The sequence below is a fragment of the Sminthopsis crassicaudata genome, chromosome 3 (genome assembly GCF_048593235.1).
Source record: "Sminthopsis crassicaudata isolate SCR6 chromosome 3, ASM4859323v1, whole genome shotgun sequence".
Lineage (NCBI taxonomy): Eukaryota > Metazoa > Chordata > Mammalia > Dasyuromorphia > Dasyuridae > Sminthopsis > Sminthopsis crassicaudata.
Genome location: NC_133619.1, coordinates 651,311,069 through 651,328,555, shown reverse-complemented (window position 1 = coordinate 651,328,555; position 17,487 = coordinate 651,311,069). Strand labels below are relative to the sequence as shown.

Genomic DNA, 17,487 nt, shown 5'->3' with positions numbered 1-17,487 from the left:
TCCTTGGGAAAATGAGTGGATGAGACTCCATGCTGCCTTCAGGTCCTGCCCAGCTCTGGAGAATCCACAGGAGGAGGATCTCCCTCAGACTAGAGGCCAAAAACCCTGGACAGAGTAGCTCCAGCCCTTCTTCCAGAATCTTACTAGAGGTAGAGGTCAGCAGCCTCTACTTCTTCTTCTTCTTCTTCTTCTTCTTCTTCTTCTTCTTCTTCTTCTTCTTCTTCTTCTTCTTCTTCTTCTTCTTCTTCTTCTTCTTCTTCTTCTTCTTCTTCTTCTTCTTCTTCTTCTTCTTCTTCTTCTTCTTCTTCTTCTTCTTCTTCTTCTTCTTCTTCTTCTTCTTCTTCTTCTTCTTCTTCTTCTTCTTCTTCTTCTTCTTCTTCTTCTTCTTCTTCTTCTTCTTCTTCTTCTTCTTCTTCTTCTTCTTCTTCTCTTCTTCTTCTTCTTCTTCTTCTTCTTCTTCTTCTTCTTCTTCTTCTTCTTCTTCTTCTTCTTCTTCTTCTTCTTCTTCTTCTTCTTCTTCTTCTCTTTCTCCTCCTCCTCCTTCTTCTTCTTCTTCTTCTTCTTCTTCTTCTTCTTCTTCTTCTTCTTCTTCTTCTTCTTCTTCTTCTTCTTCTTCTTCTTCTTCTTCTTCTTCTTCTTCTTCTTCTTCTCTTCTTCTTCTTCTTCTTCTTCTTCTTCTTCTTCTTCTTCTTCTTCTTCTTCTTCTTCTTCTTCTTCTTCTTTTTTTAATAGTTTTTATTTACCAGATATATGCAGGGTAATTTTCCATCATTGACAATTGCCAAACCTTTTGTTCCAATTTTCCCCTCTTTCCCCCCACCCCCTCCCCCAGAGGGCAGGTTGACCAACACATGTTCAATATGTTAAAGTATACATTAAATACAATATATGTATACTTATCCAAACAGTTGTTTTGCTGTACAAAAAGAATTGGACTTTGAAATAGTGTACAATTAGCTCGTGAAGGAGATCCAAAATGCAGGTGGACAAAAAGAGAGGGATTGCAACCTCCACTCCTTAAACTTCCCTCCCCTCTGGCCCAGCTGACTCCCTCCAATGAGAGCAGATTCTCCGGAGCCCATCCTCCTTCCCCACCTGCATCCGCTACTCGTTATGCCTCAGTTCCCGCAGTGAGCCCCTTGCAATTGGGGAGCTTTGGGTTTCTGGCCAATTAGCGGAAAGTTTCACCAAGGAAAGTAGAATGTGTCTCTGTTTACCTGCGTGTACGTGTGTATTTTCTGAGGGGTGTGTCCTGTCCATTACTCAGGAATTTGAGCGTCTACAACGCTGCCTAGGTCTGAGGTTGTGATGTTACCCACCAACAGAGCAATAAACATTTATTAAGCACCTACAGTATGCTAGGGAGTGTGCTGAGAAGCAAAAGAAGGTCCTGCCTCAAGAGCTTACAATCTGTTGGGAGCGACAACGGACAAATAAATATAGACAGAGAAAGCTATGTAAATGGCAAATGGGAAATAATTAACAGGACAAATATACTGGAATTAAGAGGACTTCCTGCAGAATGTGAGTCTTTAGTTAGGTCTTAAAAAAAAAAGCCAGGGAGGTAAGCAGGGGGCCAATGTCATCAGATCAAAAATTATGTATTGGGGGTAAGGTGTAAGAAAACTGGAAAGGGAGGCAGCAAAGTGGATAGAGCACCCGCCCTGAAGTCAGGTGGACCTGAGTTCAAATGTGGCCTCAGACACTTAACACTTGCTAGCTGTGTGTCACTTAAATCCAATTGCCTCAGCAAATATGTATATTTGAGCTTGGAGGCTATAGGGAGCTACTAGAGTTTCTTGAGTGTGGGGGGGTGACGTTTAAATTTATGAAAACTGATTTAGTGGCTGAATGGAAGATGTTTTAGGATGGGAAGAGGCTGGAGCAGCTGTTGAAATAATTCAAAGTGATGGGGATCTGCACCAGGATGAGAGGAGGGAAGGATATATATATATATATATATATATATATATATATATATATATACAAGAGATGTTATAAAGGCGAGATCGACAGGCCCCAACACCATATTGATTCTGGGGGTGAGAGTGAGGACAGTTCTGCCTGGGAGCCCAAGGGTGTCCTCCGTAGTAATAGCAAAGGTAGGAGGTAGGGGAGGGTTCAGGAGAAAGAGAATGAGTTCTGTTTGGGGCATGCTGAGTTTAGTGTCTACTGGATATTCAGTTCCAGCTATCTGAAAGGCAGTTGAAGGTCAGCAGAGACACTAGAGCAGGATGGGGAGATTTGAGAATCATTAGCATAGTGATAGTTATTCAATCCTAGGGAACTGGTGAGATCCCTAAGGGAAATAGAGGGAGAAGAGGAAAGGATCCAGGACATAGCACTGAGCTAAGGGCATGTCTGCATCTGTGGATGAAACATACACAGTCATGTCTGTGATGTGTGCAGTGTGAGTGGGAAACATGTTCTCTACTGGGTTATGTTTATGCGTGTGGGTCTGTGATGGGAGGGGAGCACTTATATGTTTGGGTCTGGATGTGGGGACATATGGAACAGATTTGTGCTGAGTCTGATATCTGATGTGTGTGTGTGTGTGTGAGAGAGAGAGAGAGAGAGAGAAGGGAAGAGAAAGAAAGAGAAAAGAGATAGAAGAAGAAAAAGAAGGGAAGGAAAAGAAGACAGAGAGGAGGAAGGGAGAGAGAGAAGGAGGTCGAGGATAAAAAAGAGGAGGAGGAGGAGAGGAAGAAGACTGAGAAGGAGGAGGAAGAGGAGAAGAAGAAGAAGAAGAGGAGAAAAAAAGGAGGAGAAAGAGAAAGAAGAAGAAGGAAGAGAGGGAGGAGAAGAAAAAGAGGAAGAAGGAGGAGGAGGAGGAGGAAGAAAAGAAGTTGAAGAAGAGGAAGAGACTGGAGGGAAGGAGGGAGATTGTCTGCAGCGTGTGCTTGGGCATGTCTGTGCTCCGGATGTGTGCCCTGTGGGAGTGTGCCCAAGTGCAGGGGCCCGGGGCACGCTCCTGGGCGGCTGCTGTGCGCGCAGGGATGTGTATTGGAGAGGTGTGTGTATCTGCATCTCCCTCTGTATCTGCATCTCCCTCTCTTCTGTATCTATCATTCTCTTCCCCTCCTTCCTCAGTCCCCTCCCCGCCCTGGTTGCTGATGCTACCCCGTGCTGGTTGTCATGACAACTCCTCCATCCTCCCTCCATCCTCCCGCCTCCTCCCCTCCTCCTGACGGGCTTTCAGCTTCCCCAATCCGGGCTGCTGTCGGGGGCGGGGCCCCCATCCTTCTGCCCCCCCACCCCCCCCACAATCCCACCCTCTCTCCCCCCAGCTCCCTGGCTCCTCTCCTCCGTAGGTCTTCTCCCTCCCCCTCATCCGGCTGTCCCTACAGAGAGGGGGGGCCTGTGGCGGCCTGGGCCCATCCATCGAGCCCTCCCTCCCCCAGTCCGGTCCCTCCTGTCCCCCTCCCCTGGGCCAGGGGGAGGCCAGGGACGCTTGAGTCCCCATGGCTGGGGGCTGAGGGACCCGTCTCCCCCCCTCCCCTTCCTCCCTCCCCAGAGCTCCGGGGACCCCCCTCCCTCCCCAGCCACCACCTCCTCCTCCTCCTCCTCCCTTCCATCTTAGACAAGATGCCTTCCCCCAGCCCCCTCGTTCTCCTGGCTCTCTCTGCTTCCTGCCTGGCCACCCCGGCCCACCCCGGTGAGTCCGCTCGGCCGCCCCCCACCCCGGCCCCTTCCCCATTGATCTATTTGTCTCCACCCCACCGTTCATCCCCAGCTCCTTCTCCCTCACTTGTTTGTCTCGGAGCCAGGGGCCTGGGGTGTGCGGGCAGAGCCTGAGGGGTGGGGGTGGGGTGGGGGCCCCAGCCTTTGGGAGGGCTCAAGGTGGGGGCCTTCCAGAGAATTCCGAGAACACAGAAAGCGGCCAGCCCAGCCCTCGGGCCGAGAGGCCTTTACGGGCCGGGGCCAGGACCTGGGGAAGGGATGTCTCAGTTTGGACGGAGATAGGCCTACCCTGCTCCCCTCTTTCCTTTCCCCATCGGTCCCCCCTTCCCTGCCCCGACACAAATGGATGCTAGACTAGGGTCTTAGGAAGGATGGAACCTGGGGCCCGGGATGGGGAACCTGAATGAAGATGAATGCCCCTTCCCCCCCCCCCCCCCAGCGCTGCCCCCAACCCAGCCACCTGGGGAGGCCCTAAACTACAATTCCCATGATGCCTTCTGCCTTATATAGGTTCTATTGAATGCTTACTGGCCCCATGGCACCATGGGAATCGTAGTCCTCAGATAGGCATCAGCTGGGAGGGTGGGAAAGCGAGCACAAGATGAAGGGGACAGGGTCAGAGGTTCCGGGGGCTAGCCTTGACCCCTCCCCCACCACTCCCCTCCCCCAGTACACTCCAGATTCAGCAGGAGAGGTGGTGTGTCGGGGGGAGGGGGAGCCCGGAGGACCCCCTGGCCCAGTGATCCAGTTGGGGAGCTATCTCTGCAACCCTGCCAACTATGAGACCCCAGACCCCAGCTCCCACAATACCCCGGCTGTTCTGCTGAAGGGCCACTGGCCCCACTGAAGCATGGGAGTTGTAGTTTTATCTGGGCAGCAGCTGGGGGGGGGCAGCACCAGTGAGAAGAGGGACCCCCCTTCCCCACTCCCCTCATGGGGGAGAAAGCTCTGGGTCTTACCTTTTCCTTCCTCCTCTCCTCCCTCCCTCCCAGATGGACTGTTCCCAGGCCAGGGTCCCTTGGCTCCCCCCTACGCTGTGGTCCTCATCTCCTGCTCTGGACTCTTGGCCTTTGTCTTCCTCCTCCTCACCTGTCTCTGCTGCAAACGGGGGGATGTTGGCTTCAAGGTGAAGGGGGGTGGAGAGGCCCCCTGCCCTTGCCCTTGTCCCTTCCCTGAGGACCTGGGGAGCCTGCGAAGGTCGCTCCTCCTGGAAGAGGGTGGGAGCACCCCAGGGGCCAGCCCGGGGTCACGGGCCCTCCTCGCTCACCTCTGCCCTCTGCTCGGACCCAGGAGTTTGAGAACCCCGAGGGAGAGGAGTGCTCGGGAGAGTACACACCCCCCGCGGAGGAGACTTCGTCCTCCCAGTCACTGCCCGATGTCTACATCCTGCCACTGGCCGAGGTCTCCCTGCCGATGCCCGCCCCCCAGCCTGCCCGGTCAGGTAACCGCCGGGGCAAGGGGCTAGGGGGCGGAAGGGACGGCTGGTCACAGTGGGGGAGGGGGCCGCAGAGGAGTCCTGGGACGAGGCAGGTTCCTTGTGCCCGTGTGATGGGAGGTAAGCAGTGAAGCCCTGGGGTGTCCAGAGCCCCTCATTCCCTGCCTTTCCCCTAGACATGGGCACCCCTCTGGGCCTGAGCCGGCAGCACCTCAGCTACCTGCAGGAGATCGGCAGCGGCTGGTTTGGGAAAGTGAGTGGGGCCGGCGAGGGCTGGGGTGGGGGGCCCTCCGAGCCCCCTCCGCTCACCCTCCTCTGCCCAGCAGCGGCCCCACCATCCCGCCTCTTGTCATCCCGCCTCCCACTCCTTACCATCTCTGTTCTGCCACGCTCCTCCACCTCCCTCCACCCTCCGTCCCGTCTCTCCACAACCCCTGATTTCCACTCTCGCTTCTCGATCTCTATCCACCTAGAGGACCCCAGGACTTTAGCGCTAGAAAGCCGGCCAATCCAGCCCCTCGAGTTAAAAAGCCGGCCAATCCAGCCCCTCGAGTTAAAAAAAAAAGAGAAACTGAGGCCAGAGAGGTTAAGGGATTTACCCGGGACCTTCTCCACGGCCCCCAGCTATCTCCCCCCACCTTCCAAGCTAGGGCCCAGCTTCCTTCTGTTCTTCCCCGTTCCTTCCCCTCGTCCCACCCCTCCATGCCCTCATCCCTCCGTCAGCGCCTCCCTTCATCCCTCCATCGGCTGCTCTGTCTCGCCGCCCAGCTGTCCACACGTCCGTGTACCCATCTCTCCATCAGTCCCTCCGTCCATCTGCCTCTCTGCTCGTGAGTGTCTGGCTGGGAGGTGGGAAGTGGGGGGCCCATCGAGCCAGTCCAAATCTCGAAGGCCCATTACGTGCCCACCGTGGGGATGGGCATGGAACGTGGGCCCCTTGAAAGAGAGGGGTTTAATGATGGCGGTGGGGGGGAGGGGAAAGGGAACCCAGGGTGATGGCTGCCCCCCTCCCACCCAGGTCATTCTAGGGGAGATCTTCTCAGATTTCAGCCCGGCCCAGGTGGTGGTGAAGGAGCTGAGGGTCAGCGCTGGCCCCCTGGAGCAGAGGAAATTTCTTTCTGAGGCTCAGCCTTACAGGTAAGCAGGCAGAGGGGCCACACTCGGGGCTCCTTGGAGTGAGGGCCCCGGGAGCCAGGGCTTACTCTCCCCAGGAGGGGGCGACAGAGCCGGGCCGGCCGTGGTCAGAGGCGGGACATTTGGGTCTTGGGATGGGAGCCAGGACCGGCCCGGAGCCGCGGAGGTCTGGGAGGGTACCGCCTCTCCTGCCCACGGGGCCGGGCTTGTGGGAGTGGCTGCAGAGGGCCCCTGACCCGCGGTCTGCCCCGCAGGAGCCTGCATCACCCCAACGTTCTGCAGTGCCTGGGGCTCTGTGCCGAGACCCTGCCCTTCCTTCTCATCATGGAGTTCTGCCAGCTGGTGGGTGCCCTCTGTGCCCCTCCGGGCCGTGCTTAAAACAGGGGGGGTCCCTGGGCTGGCGAGCGAGGGCAGCCCCTTCTTGGGATGGAGAGCGCCGGGGGTCCCAAGGGGCGGGAGAATGCCCCCCCCCTTCAAAAGAAAGGAGCGGGTAGAGTGTGATTGGCTGCCTGGGGAGGTGGGGCGGGGCGCTCGCGCCCGGGATGCAGGCGTCCAGCCCTGATTGGATGGCTCTGGGAGCCCTGCCTATTCCCCAGGGAGATCTGAAGCGCTACCTGAGGGCCCAGAGGCCCCCCGAGGGCCTGTCCCCCGAGCTGCCTCCCAGAGACCTGCGCACCCTGCAGCGAATGGGCCTGGAGATCGCCCGAGGCCTGGCCCACCTGCACGCCCACAACTATGTGCACAGGTGGGGGAGCGGGAATGGGGGGGGGAGAAGGGGAGAGCAGGGAGGGGATCCGAGGCGGGTCGCTTTCTGTGTGACCTCGGGCTGGGCCCTTTATCTGGTGCCTCCGCTGACCTGGAATCTTGCGGAGCGGAGCTCTCAAAGATGGGTGGGGGGCGCGGCAAGGGGGGGATGGGAAGAAGAATGGGGCAGAGGCGATCTCGTTCTTTTTTCCCTTCCCCCTTCGCAGTGACCTGGCTCTGAGGAACTGCCTTGTGACTTCTGACCTCACGGTGCGAATTGGGGACTACGGTCTTTCTCACAGCAATTACAAGGTGTGTGGGCAGGAGGGTTGGGGGAGCCCATCGGGTCCCCGCTTCAGGGTCTTGTTTCTTTGCACCGTGCTTGGTATATAGTAAGAGGCTGGTTGACTGACACACTGGCTGCTACTATTCCTGCGACCCTGGGCAGGGACTGGGCTCTTTGACCCGGCTCGCTGTCCCGGGACCCGACTTGTTGCCCCGGGACTCGGCTCGCTACCTCGGGACTCAGCTTGCTGCTCTGGGAAATGGGAGACGGACTTGGTGTTCTCCCTTGCCGCGTAGGAACTCCCCCTCCTCTTCCCTCTCCAGGAAGATTATTACCTGACCCCCGAACGCTTGTGGATCCCTTTGAGATGGGCCGCCCCCGAGCTTCTGGGGGAGATCCATGGGACCTTCATGGTGGTGGACCAGAGCAAGGAGAGCAACGTCTGGTGAGCGGGGTCCGCGGGCAGGCCGGGAGAGGGCACCGGAGGCCGCTGGGGGCCCGCTGACCTCGGCCTCCGGCCCCCCAGGTCTCTGGGGGTGACGCTGTGGGAGCTGTTCGAATTCGGGGCGCAGCCCTACCGCCACCTCTCCGATGAGGAGGTGCTGGCTTTCGTGATCCGCCAGCAGCACGTCAAGCTGGCTCGGCCCAGGCTGAAGCTGCCCTACGGGGACTACTGGTGAGTGGGGGGTGAGCCCGGGGGCCCAGCCCTGCCTGTCACGGATGGGGAGACGGGGGCGGGGCGCCCGGCCGGGGCTCTCTGATCCGAGGAGACACTCCTCCTCTGTCGACCCCTCCCTTCCTCCTGTCGGCCCTCCCTCTCTCGGGATTCTCGGGCCCCTCTCTGGCCTCGAGCCCCTCTGGCTCCGCCCCAGTTTCCCGGAGTCCCCACTCTGACCCGCTCATCTCTGGCTCTGCCTCAGTCTCCCCAGTTCCCCTTCCTTGACCCAGAGCCTCTCCGGCTCTGCCTCGGTTTCCCTGTCTCCTCTCTGACCCGCTCATCTCTCTGGCTCTGCCTCGGTTTCCCTCTCTGACCCGCTCATCTCTGTGACTGTGCCTCGGTTTCCCTCTCTGACCCGCTCATCTCTCTGGCTCTGCCTGGGTTTCCCCGGTTTCTTTCTCTGGCTCTGCTTCCGGCCCCCTCCCAGGTATGATGTCCTCCAGTCTTGCTGGCGCCCCCCCGGCCAGCGGCCCTCGGCCTCTGACTTGCAGCTGCAGCTAACCTACCTTCTCTCGGAGCGGCCCCCCCCGCCCTCCGCCCCCCCCGCCGCCCCCCCCCGCCCCGGGACGCGCCCTTCCCCTGGCCCTGGCCGGCCCCCCCCCGCCCCGCCCAGGCCCAGCGCCCCTCTCCTCCCCCTTCCCCCTCCTCGACGGCTTTCCGGGCTCCGATCCCGACGACGTCCTCACGGTCACCGAGAGCAGCCGCGGCCTCAACCTCGAGTGCCTGTGGGAAAAGGCGCGGCGGGGGGCCGGCCGGGGCGGGGGCGGCAGCTCGGCCCCCTGGCAGCCGGCCTCCGCTCCCCCCGCCCCCCAGGCCGTGCCCTCGAACCCCTTCTACGAGGCTCTGGCGACCCCCAGCGTCCTCCCGGTCATTAGCGCCCGCAGCCCCTCGGTGGGCAGCGAGTACTACATCCGCCTGGAGGATCACGGCTCGCCCCCGGAGCCCCTCTTCCCCAATGACTGGGACCCCTTGGACCCGGGCGCGGCCCCGCAGAGCGCCCCGGCCCCCGCCGACGTCCCGCAGCTCGTGGCGGAGACCTGGGCGTCGCCGCTGTTCCCCCCGCCCCGCTCCTTCCCCCCAAAGGCGTCGGGGAGCTTCCTGCTCAGCGGGTGGGACCCCGAGGGCCGGGGCGCGGGGGAGACCCTGGCCGGGGACCCCGCCGAGGTGCTGGGGGAGCGAGGCGCGGCGCCCTGGGGCGAGGAGGAGGAGGAGGAGGAGGAGGAGGAGGGGGAAGAGAGCTCGCTGGGGGAGGGGAGCAGCAGCGGGGGGGCGCCGCAGCCGCCGAGGCCCCCTCCCCTGCCCGCTCTGCAGCCACCAGGGGCCCTGCTCCTGCCTCCCTCTCCAGCGCGGGGAGATGGTGTCGGGCTGGGGCGGCCACCCGGCCCTGGGCTGCCCCAACCCCCCGGAGGACGACTCCTCGCTCAGGGCTGAGCGGGGGTCGGTAACTGACCTCCCCTTGCCCCCCCCCTCTTCGGCCCCCCCCGAGTTTCTGGACCCCCTGATGGGGGCGGCGGCGCCCCAGTACCCCGGGCGGGGGCCCCCCCCCGGCCCCCCCTCCTCTGCCGCCGCCGCCGCCGCCTCCCGCCCTGCCCCCCCCTCCCGCCCGGGCTCTCCCAGACCCAGCCGAATCACCCGATGCCCCCTCGGGACTTGGCAGCCCCGGATCCGGTCTCTCGTCTCCGGGCCCCAAGCCGGGGGACAGCGGCTACGAGACGGAGACCCCCTTCTCCCCCGAGGGGGCGTTCCCAGGTGGGGGGGCGGCCGAGGAGGAGGGGGTCCCTCGGCCACGGGCTCCCCCCGAACCGCCCGACCCGGGAGCCCCCAGGCCACCCCCCGACCCGGGCCCTCTCCCGGGCTTCCTGGTGCAGGTGAGCACGGAGCAGCTCCTGCTGTCCTTGAGGGAAGACGTGACCCGCAACGTGCTGGGAGAGAGGGCAGCCCCGGCCCAAGCGGGGAGGACCCCGCAGGGCCCCCAGACTGTAGGCCAGCCAGTCCCAGGAAACCGGGAGCAAGTCCCGGGCCCGCCCGCCAGGGCAGCCCCGGGGAACGGGGAGAACGTGGCGGAGAACGGGGAGCCCCCGTGCCCGCTGAGCAGGGAGAGAGTAGCGCCGCAGAACGGGGCGCAGAGGCCCCCAGGCAGCCAGGAGAAGCTCTTGGAGAACGGGGCGCAGACGCCCCCGGGAAGCAGAGCGACGGCAGCGGAGAACGGGGCGCAGACGCCCCCGGGAAGCAGAGCGAAGGCAGTGCAGAACGGGGCGCAGACGCCCCCGGGGAGCTCGGAGAGAGTGCCAGAGAGTGGGGACCAGAGGTCCCCAGGGCGCAGGGAGAGAGTGTCAGAGAGTGGGGCGCAGAGACCCCCAGGGAATGGGAAGAAAACCCCCGAGGGTGGGGATCCAGCCCCCGGGAGCCAGGAGGAGAGAGTCCTCGGGAATGGGGAGAGATGTCTGCAGAATGGGGAGCAGCAAGCCCCAGGGAGCAGGGAGAACACCCCCAGTCTGGGGAGCCTGGCCACGAGCCCGGGGAGCGACGAGCCAGTCCCCAGGAGTGGCGGGGAGCCTCGAGGGACCGGGAGGAGAGCCCCGCCAGAGCCTGGGAGGCCGGGCCCCGAGAATGGGCTCCAAGCTTTGGGGGGCCAAGGGAAGGCCCCCGACGCAGGACCCGGAGGCGGCGGGGACGCAGGAGCCGCGCCCCCCGGCGAGACGAGGCCGGAGCTGCGGAGGCCGGAGCCGGCTCTTCCCCTGGCCCGGGAGGTCCCGGCACCCGCGGGAGACGCCGGGGACCCAGGCGCCCTGGCAGACGGCGCCGCGGGAACCGGCGGAGACGGGGAGCCCCCCCATCTGGGGAAGAAGGGCCCCGAGATGCCTCGGCTCTTCCTGGACTTGGGCCCCCCACCGGGGAGCAGCGAGCAGATCAAAGGTGAGCCGGGACTGGGGGGTGACCTCGGCGGCCCTCACCTCGCGACTCGGGGTCTTAGAGACGCCCGGAACCGCCCCTGGCCCACCCCCGTTCTGAGGCTCTGGGCTCCAAGCTCTCCCGCCCTGGGAAAGCCCTTCAGCCTAAAGGGCCCCCAGGCTTCTCCGGAGCTGGGATGGACCCGGAAGTCCCGGAGGCCGGCCTCCCTTTTAGAGGGGAGTCTCCCAGCCACTGGCGGGCCAGCAGGGAGAGATGAGGCTCGGCCGCTCGGACTCCAGCTTACATCACACACTTCCCTTCCCTAGTCGGCCGCCCCCTCCTCAAGTTTCCCTTCCAGCCTTTCTTGTTCTGCCCCGAGGGTTGAGAAGAACGGGAGTGACCTCTTCTGCCTGGGATGGGCCTTCAGACCCCTCAGGCCAGGGGCAATGGCCCTGAGGCCTTTCCCACTGGGAGCAGAGGGCGGGGGCAGGGAGGGAACCTGAGGCCCAGGGAGGACGGAAGGCAGGACTGTGGAGGGGGCTGGGGGAGGGGGGGGGAAGGCTCCCGGGGATCAGCATTAGGACAGCTCGGAGAGACCCGGTCACTGTCCCGGATGTGGGAGACCAAAACCCCCTGAAAAGGCTCCATCAAGTATCCATATCAGTGCGTGTACAAGTCAATAGAGCTACTCATGAGTGGAGTACATACACTATTCATTTTAGTAGAAATAATTATTCATTTTAGTAGAAATAATATATACATAATAATTGGATCCGTACATGAGTGTATATAAAGTAGATCTGCTATATCCATATAGAGTACATGGGATGTACAAATACACACACATGTGCATATAAATGTATATAATCTACATGTAAGTAGATATAAATGTAAGTAATATAATATACATGTAAATACACATATGTGTGTACATGGACATATCATTAGAATATACATATATATGTACATGGACATATCATTAGAGCTACTAATGGTCATACACTAGTCATTTTAGTAGGCACAATATATACATAAAAATTGGATCCATACATGAGTGTATGTAAAGTAGATATGTTCTATCCATAAAAAGTACATGTCAGGTACAAATACATACACAGGTGGCATACAAATGTATATAATCTACATATAAGTAGATATAAACATAAATAATATAATCTATGTGTAAGTATATATATGTACGTGTACATATCATTAGAGCTACTCCTGAGTACATACTCTATTCATTTTAGTAGAAATAATATATACATAATAATTGGATCCGTACATGAGTGTATGTAAAATAGATCTGCTATATCCATATAAAGTACATGGGATGTACAAATACACACACATGTGCATATAAATGTATATAATCTACATATAAGTAGATATAAACATAAATAATATAATCTATGTGTAAGTATATATATGTACGTGTACATATCATTAGAGCTACTCCTGAGTACATACTCTATTCATTTTAGTAGAAATAATATATACATAATAATTGGATCCGTACATGAGTGTATATAAAGTAGGTCTGCTATATCCATATAAAGTACATGGGATGTACAAATACACACACATGTGCATATGAGTGTATATGGTATATCCATATAAGCACCTGTAATATAGTACAAGTATGTGTACGAATAATCAGAGCTACAAAGGAGCAATATGCATGTCAGTTAGCATATATGCGGTGTACACATAATTACATATGTGCATGTAAGTGTATATAATATTCACAAAATTAGATACGCCTATAAATAATAGAGTAACCCTGTAAATAGACATCCATATGAACACATATATGAAAGTAGAATCAGATCCACATACAAATACGTCTAATATGCCTGTGATTCACAAATAAGCACATATGTGCCCAGGAGTGAGTGAATATGAGTAGATGCACTATAACCATCTGTACAACCAGGGGTACACGGACCTGGAAGTTTACTATCTGGGCAAGGATTTACCCCCTACACACATCTCAGCTGAGCTCCCGAGGGACTGCCCCTGTTCTAAGATGCAGGGGGAGAAGGGAGCTTGAGCCAAGGCAGAGCAGTGGGAGAGCCACGATCGCGGCTAGGACCTGTAGGAAGGCCGGTTTGGCCGGGCCACTGGGGTGTCTTGGATAGTGGGGCTCGAAGGGTCCTCCAGCAGTTAGTCTTGGAGCTTAGTAACTCATTGATAAATGGTAGTTGATCGACTAACGATCCTAGAAGTGATCAGCAAATGTTGGAACTGGATCAGCTGTAGAGGAAGCAGCTAATCAAGGAGGAGACCGTGGGAGAAGTGTGGAGGAGACACACAGGAGAGATCTAAAAGAATAACTCTTAGAATGGTAGAAGGGACCATAGAGAGCACCCAGTCCATCATCATTATTTTATAGATGAGGAAACTGAGGCAGGCAGGGTGACTTGTCCAGGCCCACATGTTGGTGATGTGGAGCTGGTGTTTGGGAAAGAGACTGAGCCTCAATATACAGATCAAGGAGTTCTGAGAGACATGGTCGTTAAAATCACTAAGATAAAGTGTAGAGAGGGACAGAAAACGTGGAACATCTTGAGTTAAGGGCAGTGGGCCAGGCATTGGGCTGGGTAGTGAGCTGGGTGGTGAGCCGGGCGGTGGGCTGGGCGGTGGGCTGGGCGGTGAGCAGTGAGCTGGGCGGTGAGCTGGGCGTTGGGCTGGGCGGTGGGCTGGGCAGTGAGCTGGGTGGTGGGTTGGGTGGTGAGCTGGGCGGTGAGCTGGGCATTGGGCTGGGCGTTGGGCTGGGCGGTGGGCTGGGTGGTGGGTTGGGTGGTGAGCTGGGCGGTGGGCTGGGCGGTGGGCTGGGCAGTGAGCTGGGCGGTGGGCTGGGCGGTGGGCTGGGCAGTGAGCTGGGTGGTGGGTTGGGTGGTGAGCTGGGCAGTGGGTTGGGCAGTGAGCAGTGAGCTGGGCGGTGGGCTGGGCAGTGAGCTGGGCAGTGGGTTGGGCAGTGAGCAGTGAGCTGGGCGGTGGGCTGGGCAGTGGGTTGGGCAGTGAGCAGTGAGCTGGGCGTTGGGCTGGGCGTTGGGCTGGGCAGTGAGCTGGGTGGTGGGTTGGGTGGTGAGCTGGGCGGTGAGCTGGGCGTTGGGCTGGGCGTTGGGCTGGGCGGTGGGCTGGGTGGTGGGTTGGGTGGTGAGCTGGGCGGTGGGCTGGGCGGTGGGCTGGGCAGTGAGCTGGGCGGTGGGCTGGGCGGTGGGCTGGGCGGTGGGCTGGGCAGTGAGCTGGGTGGTGGGTTGGGTGGTGAGCTGGGCAGTGGGTTGGGCAGTGAGCAGTGAGCTGGGCGGTGGGCTGGGCAGTGAGCAGTGAGCTGGGCGGTGAGCTGGGCAGTGGGTTGGGCAGTGAGCAGTGAGCTGGGCGGTGGGCTGGGCGGTGGGCTGGGCGGTGCGCTGGGCGGTGCACTGGGCGGTGGCCAAACAGTTGGGTAGGGGGGAGAGCATTGCCCTTGGGCAGATGGGAAGAGAACAAGCATTTATGAAGCACCCCAAGCCCTGGGCCAAGCATCTTACATGTCTCATTTGGTCTTCCACCACCTGGGAGGCAGATGCTATTTTTGTCCCAGTTTACAGGGAAGGAAGCTGAGGGGGACAGGTTAGTGACTTGCCCAGGGTGACCCCGCCAGTGTCTGGGGCTGGGTTGAGGTCTTCCTGACCCGAGCTCTCTGCACTGTCCCAATCCACGGTGCCGGTTTGGAGATGACCGAGACCAGGCCCCCAGAGTAATGGAGAGCTGCTAAAGGAGCAGTTCCTTGTGTATGGGTCAGAGCGATCTGATCCCGCCTCCTGGGCCCCAGAGAGCTCTAGCCCTGGAGTCAGGAAGAGCGGAATTCGAATCCTGCTTAGCTTTCCTAAGTGGCTGGGGCAGTCACATCTGTAAAATGGGCTGATAGCAATGGTTCCTTCTACCCCACACATGGCTGGCCCACAAGCATTTTTAAGCATCTGCCCCGGCCTAGCCGTGTCCTCAAGTCTGGAGTCTCCAGGCAGATGCCGTGGGTGGGCAGCCTCCGAAGGCAGCGGAATCCCTGCGGAGCCCCAGGAGCAGCTTAGCCAGGAGGGCTGCCAGGCCCTGGGGGGGCGCCACAGAGGGATCTCGGACCCCCTTCCCCCCTCTTGTTTCTCCCGCTCGGGACTGGGTTGCTGCCCTGGGCAGGAAGAGGAGGTAGCCGGCGGGGGAGGAGAAAGCGAGCCGGGGCCCGGAGCTGAGGGGGCGGGCTTGGGGGGGGACCGTCAGTGACCCGCCTCCCTCTCTCCCAGCCAAGCTGTCTCGCCTGTCGCTGGCCCTGCCTCCGCTCTCCCTCACCCCGTTCCCGGGGCCGGGCCCTCGACGGCCCCCCTGGGAGGCTGGGGACGCCGGGGTCCTTGGCGCGGAGTCCGGCGGCCCGGGGGCCCTGGGGCTGGCGGAGGACGGGGAGGACGAGGAGGAGGAGGAGGAGGAGGACGACGGGGCGGCCGCGGGGGAGGGCGCGGAGGCGGCGGCCCGGGGCCCTGGGAGGGGCCGGGCAGCCCCGGTGCCCATCGTGGTGAGCAGTGCCGACGGGGACCGGAGCCGCCCGCTCCGGGGGCTGCTCAAATCGCCCCGAGGGGCCGACGAGGCCGAGGAGAGCCTGGAGCTGGAGCGGAAGCGCAAGATGGTCTCCTTTCATGGGGACGTGACCGTCTACCTCTTCGACCAGGTGCGCCGGGGGCGGAGTCAGGGGAGGGCGGGGGCGGGGCCCCCTGGCGCGGAGCCGACCGTCCGGGCCCGACTCCAGTCCCGCCCACCCCATCCCTGTCCGCTCGGACTAGTCTGGGAAGTCTGCCTCGGGCCCGGCTGCTCGCCGAGGGTGGTGTCCTCGGGCTCCCGTCCCCTCCCCCGCCCCGAGCGCATGACTGGGAAAGGGGGGCGCCCCTCGGGGAAACTGGCGGCGCGGGGGACCCGTGGAAGGGGGGGTCCTCGCTCCTTCTGACCCGGGCCCGCGGCTGTTCCAGGAGACCCCGACCAACGAGCTGAGCGTCCAGGCTCCCCCCGAGGGGGACCCGGAGCCTTCGACGCCCCCAGCCCCGCCGACACCTCCTCACCCCCCCAGCCCTGGAGATGGGTTCCCCGACAGCGGCTTCGGTGAGGGAAGAAGAGCGCGGTGGGGGACAGAAGGGAGGGGCGAGCTGTGTGCGGGGGGGGGAGGGGGGACGCCGGCTTCCAGGTTGAGAAGACCGGATTCCTTTCTCCACAATCCAGGAGGCAGTTTCGAGTGGGGGGAGGATTTCCCCCTGCTCCCCCCGCCAGGCCCCCCGCTCTGCTTCTCCCGCTTCTCCGTCTCACGTGCACTGGAGACCCCCGGGGCCCCGGCCAGGCCCCCAGACGCCGTCTGCCCCGCAGGTACTTTGCCCTGGGGTCGCAGGCTGACTGGCAAAGGGGCTGGGGGCTGGGCCCGGGACGGCAGGGAGGGCGCAGGTGCGGAGAAGGGAGGAGGGGGATTGGAGAATGGGCCGGAGCCGGTCCGGGCCTGACCAGTGACGGTGAAGACGGGGCCTCCAGGTGGGAAGGGGGGGGATGGGACAGAGACCGAGGAGGCTCCTGGGGGGGGGGGAGAGCCAGGGAAGAGTGCAAGGTGAATTTTGGAGTCGGGGAGGATGCTGGGAGTTACGGGGAACAGCAGCCAGCCTCAGCCGGGGAAAAGGAGGCCCAGCGAGTACCAAAGCCCGGCCCCTGGAGGCCTCACATGGTGGAGCCCGGGCTCACTGAGGCAGGGGGATGTCCACAGGTAGGAAGGGGCCGGAGCTCCGGGGGTGAGTGGCGGAGAGGGCCAAGGCCCCCGGGCTGAATCCCGGGCCCCACTCACCCAGCCTTCCTCCCTCAGGCCCCGTGGAGAACTGATGCCCCGAGGCCCTCACCTCCCGGGCCCCCCCCCCAGCAGGCCCCCCAGAAGAGGGGCCAAGAGGAGCCGGAGACAGACTCAGCGAGTTGGGAGAGGCTCCCGAGGCCGGGCCCCAGCCCTCATCACCTGGATGCCAAGCAGGGGGCCGGGGCCCACTCTCCCCCAGCCCCCCAGAACTCGTTCCGCCACCCAGCGTGCCTCAGCCCCCCGGAGCTGAGTGAGAGGAAGAGGAGACCCCCCCCCAGCCCCGACCCCCGCCCTCAGGACTCCCCTGGGCCCAGCCCCAGCTCCACCCAGGGATCACAGACCGACCCAGCGGGGCACCTCAGGACTCGGGGACCCCCTGCCCTACCTCCCCTCGGGGCACGGAGGGGCCCAGGCCCCTGCTCCCCCTTGCCCCACCCCCTCCCCGGCCCAAGGCCAGAGATGTCCGTTTTCATGTTATTTAAAAAGACAGACAACTTTTTGGAGCTAAGGCTGAGCTCTTGTGTGTGTGGGCCTGGGGGGTGGGGGGGCCTGGGGGGCTGGCTCATTTGTCCTCTCTTTGGGGGCTCCCTCCTTCCTTTTCCTGTCTCCCCATCTCAGCACGTGCATTTTGAAGGGGCTGACATGCGCCAGGCATTTTGTGGGGTGCCCGCCATTCAACACTCACTAAGTGCCTCGTGTTCAAGGTGCCGGGCTCGGCCCACAAGCCAAGGCCCTGACCTTGGCAC

General features: G+C 60.8%; 1 protein-coding gene across 1 annotated transcript; it reads left to right on the top strand.

The window, feature by feature from the left end:
• Positions 1-3,283: 3,283 nt before the first annotated feature.
• LMTK3 (lemur tyrosine kinase 3) lies at positions 3,284-16,922 on the top strand. Its single transcript, XM_074308132.1, is given in 19 exon segments — positions 3,284-3,655; positions 4,674-4,807; positions 4,972-5,122; positions 5,293-5,369; positions 6,135-6,253; positions 6,505-6,592; positions 6,847-6,995; positions 7,222-7,306; positions 7,604-7,725; positions 7,807-7,956; positions 8,426-8,531; positions 8,534-8,590; positions 8,593-9,273; positions 9,275-9,555; positions 9,587-10,914; positions 15,174-15,592; positions 15,888-16,017; positions 16,135-16,275; positions 16,757-16,922. Coding segments are annotated over 19 exon segments (4,305 nt in total). The 5' UTR covers positions 3,284-3,585; the 3' UTR covers positions 16,774-16,922.
• Positions 16,923-17,487: the final 565 nt, after the last annotated feature.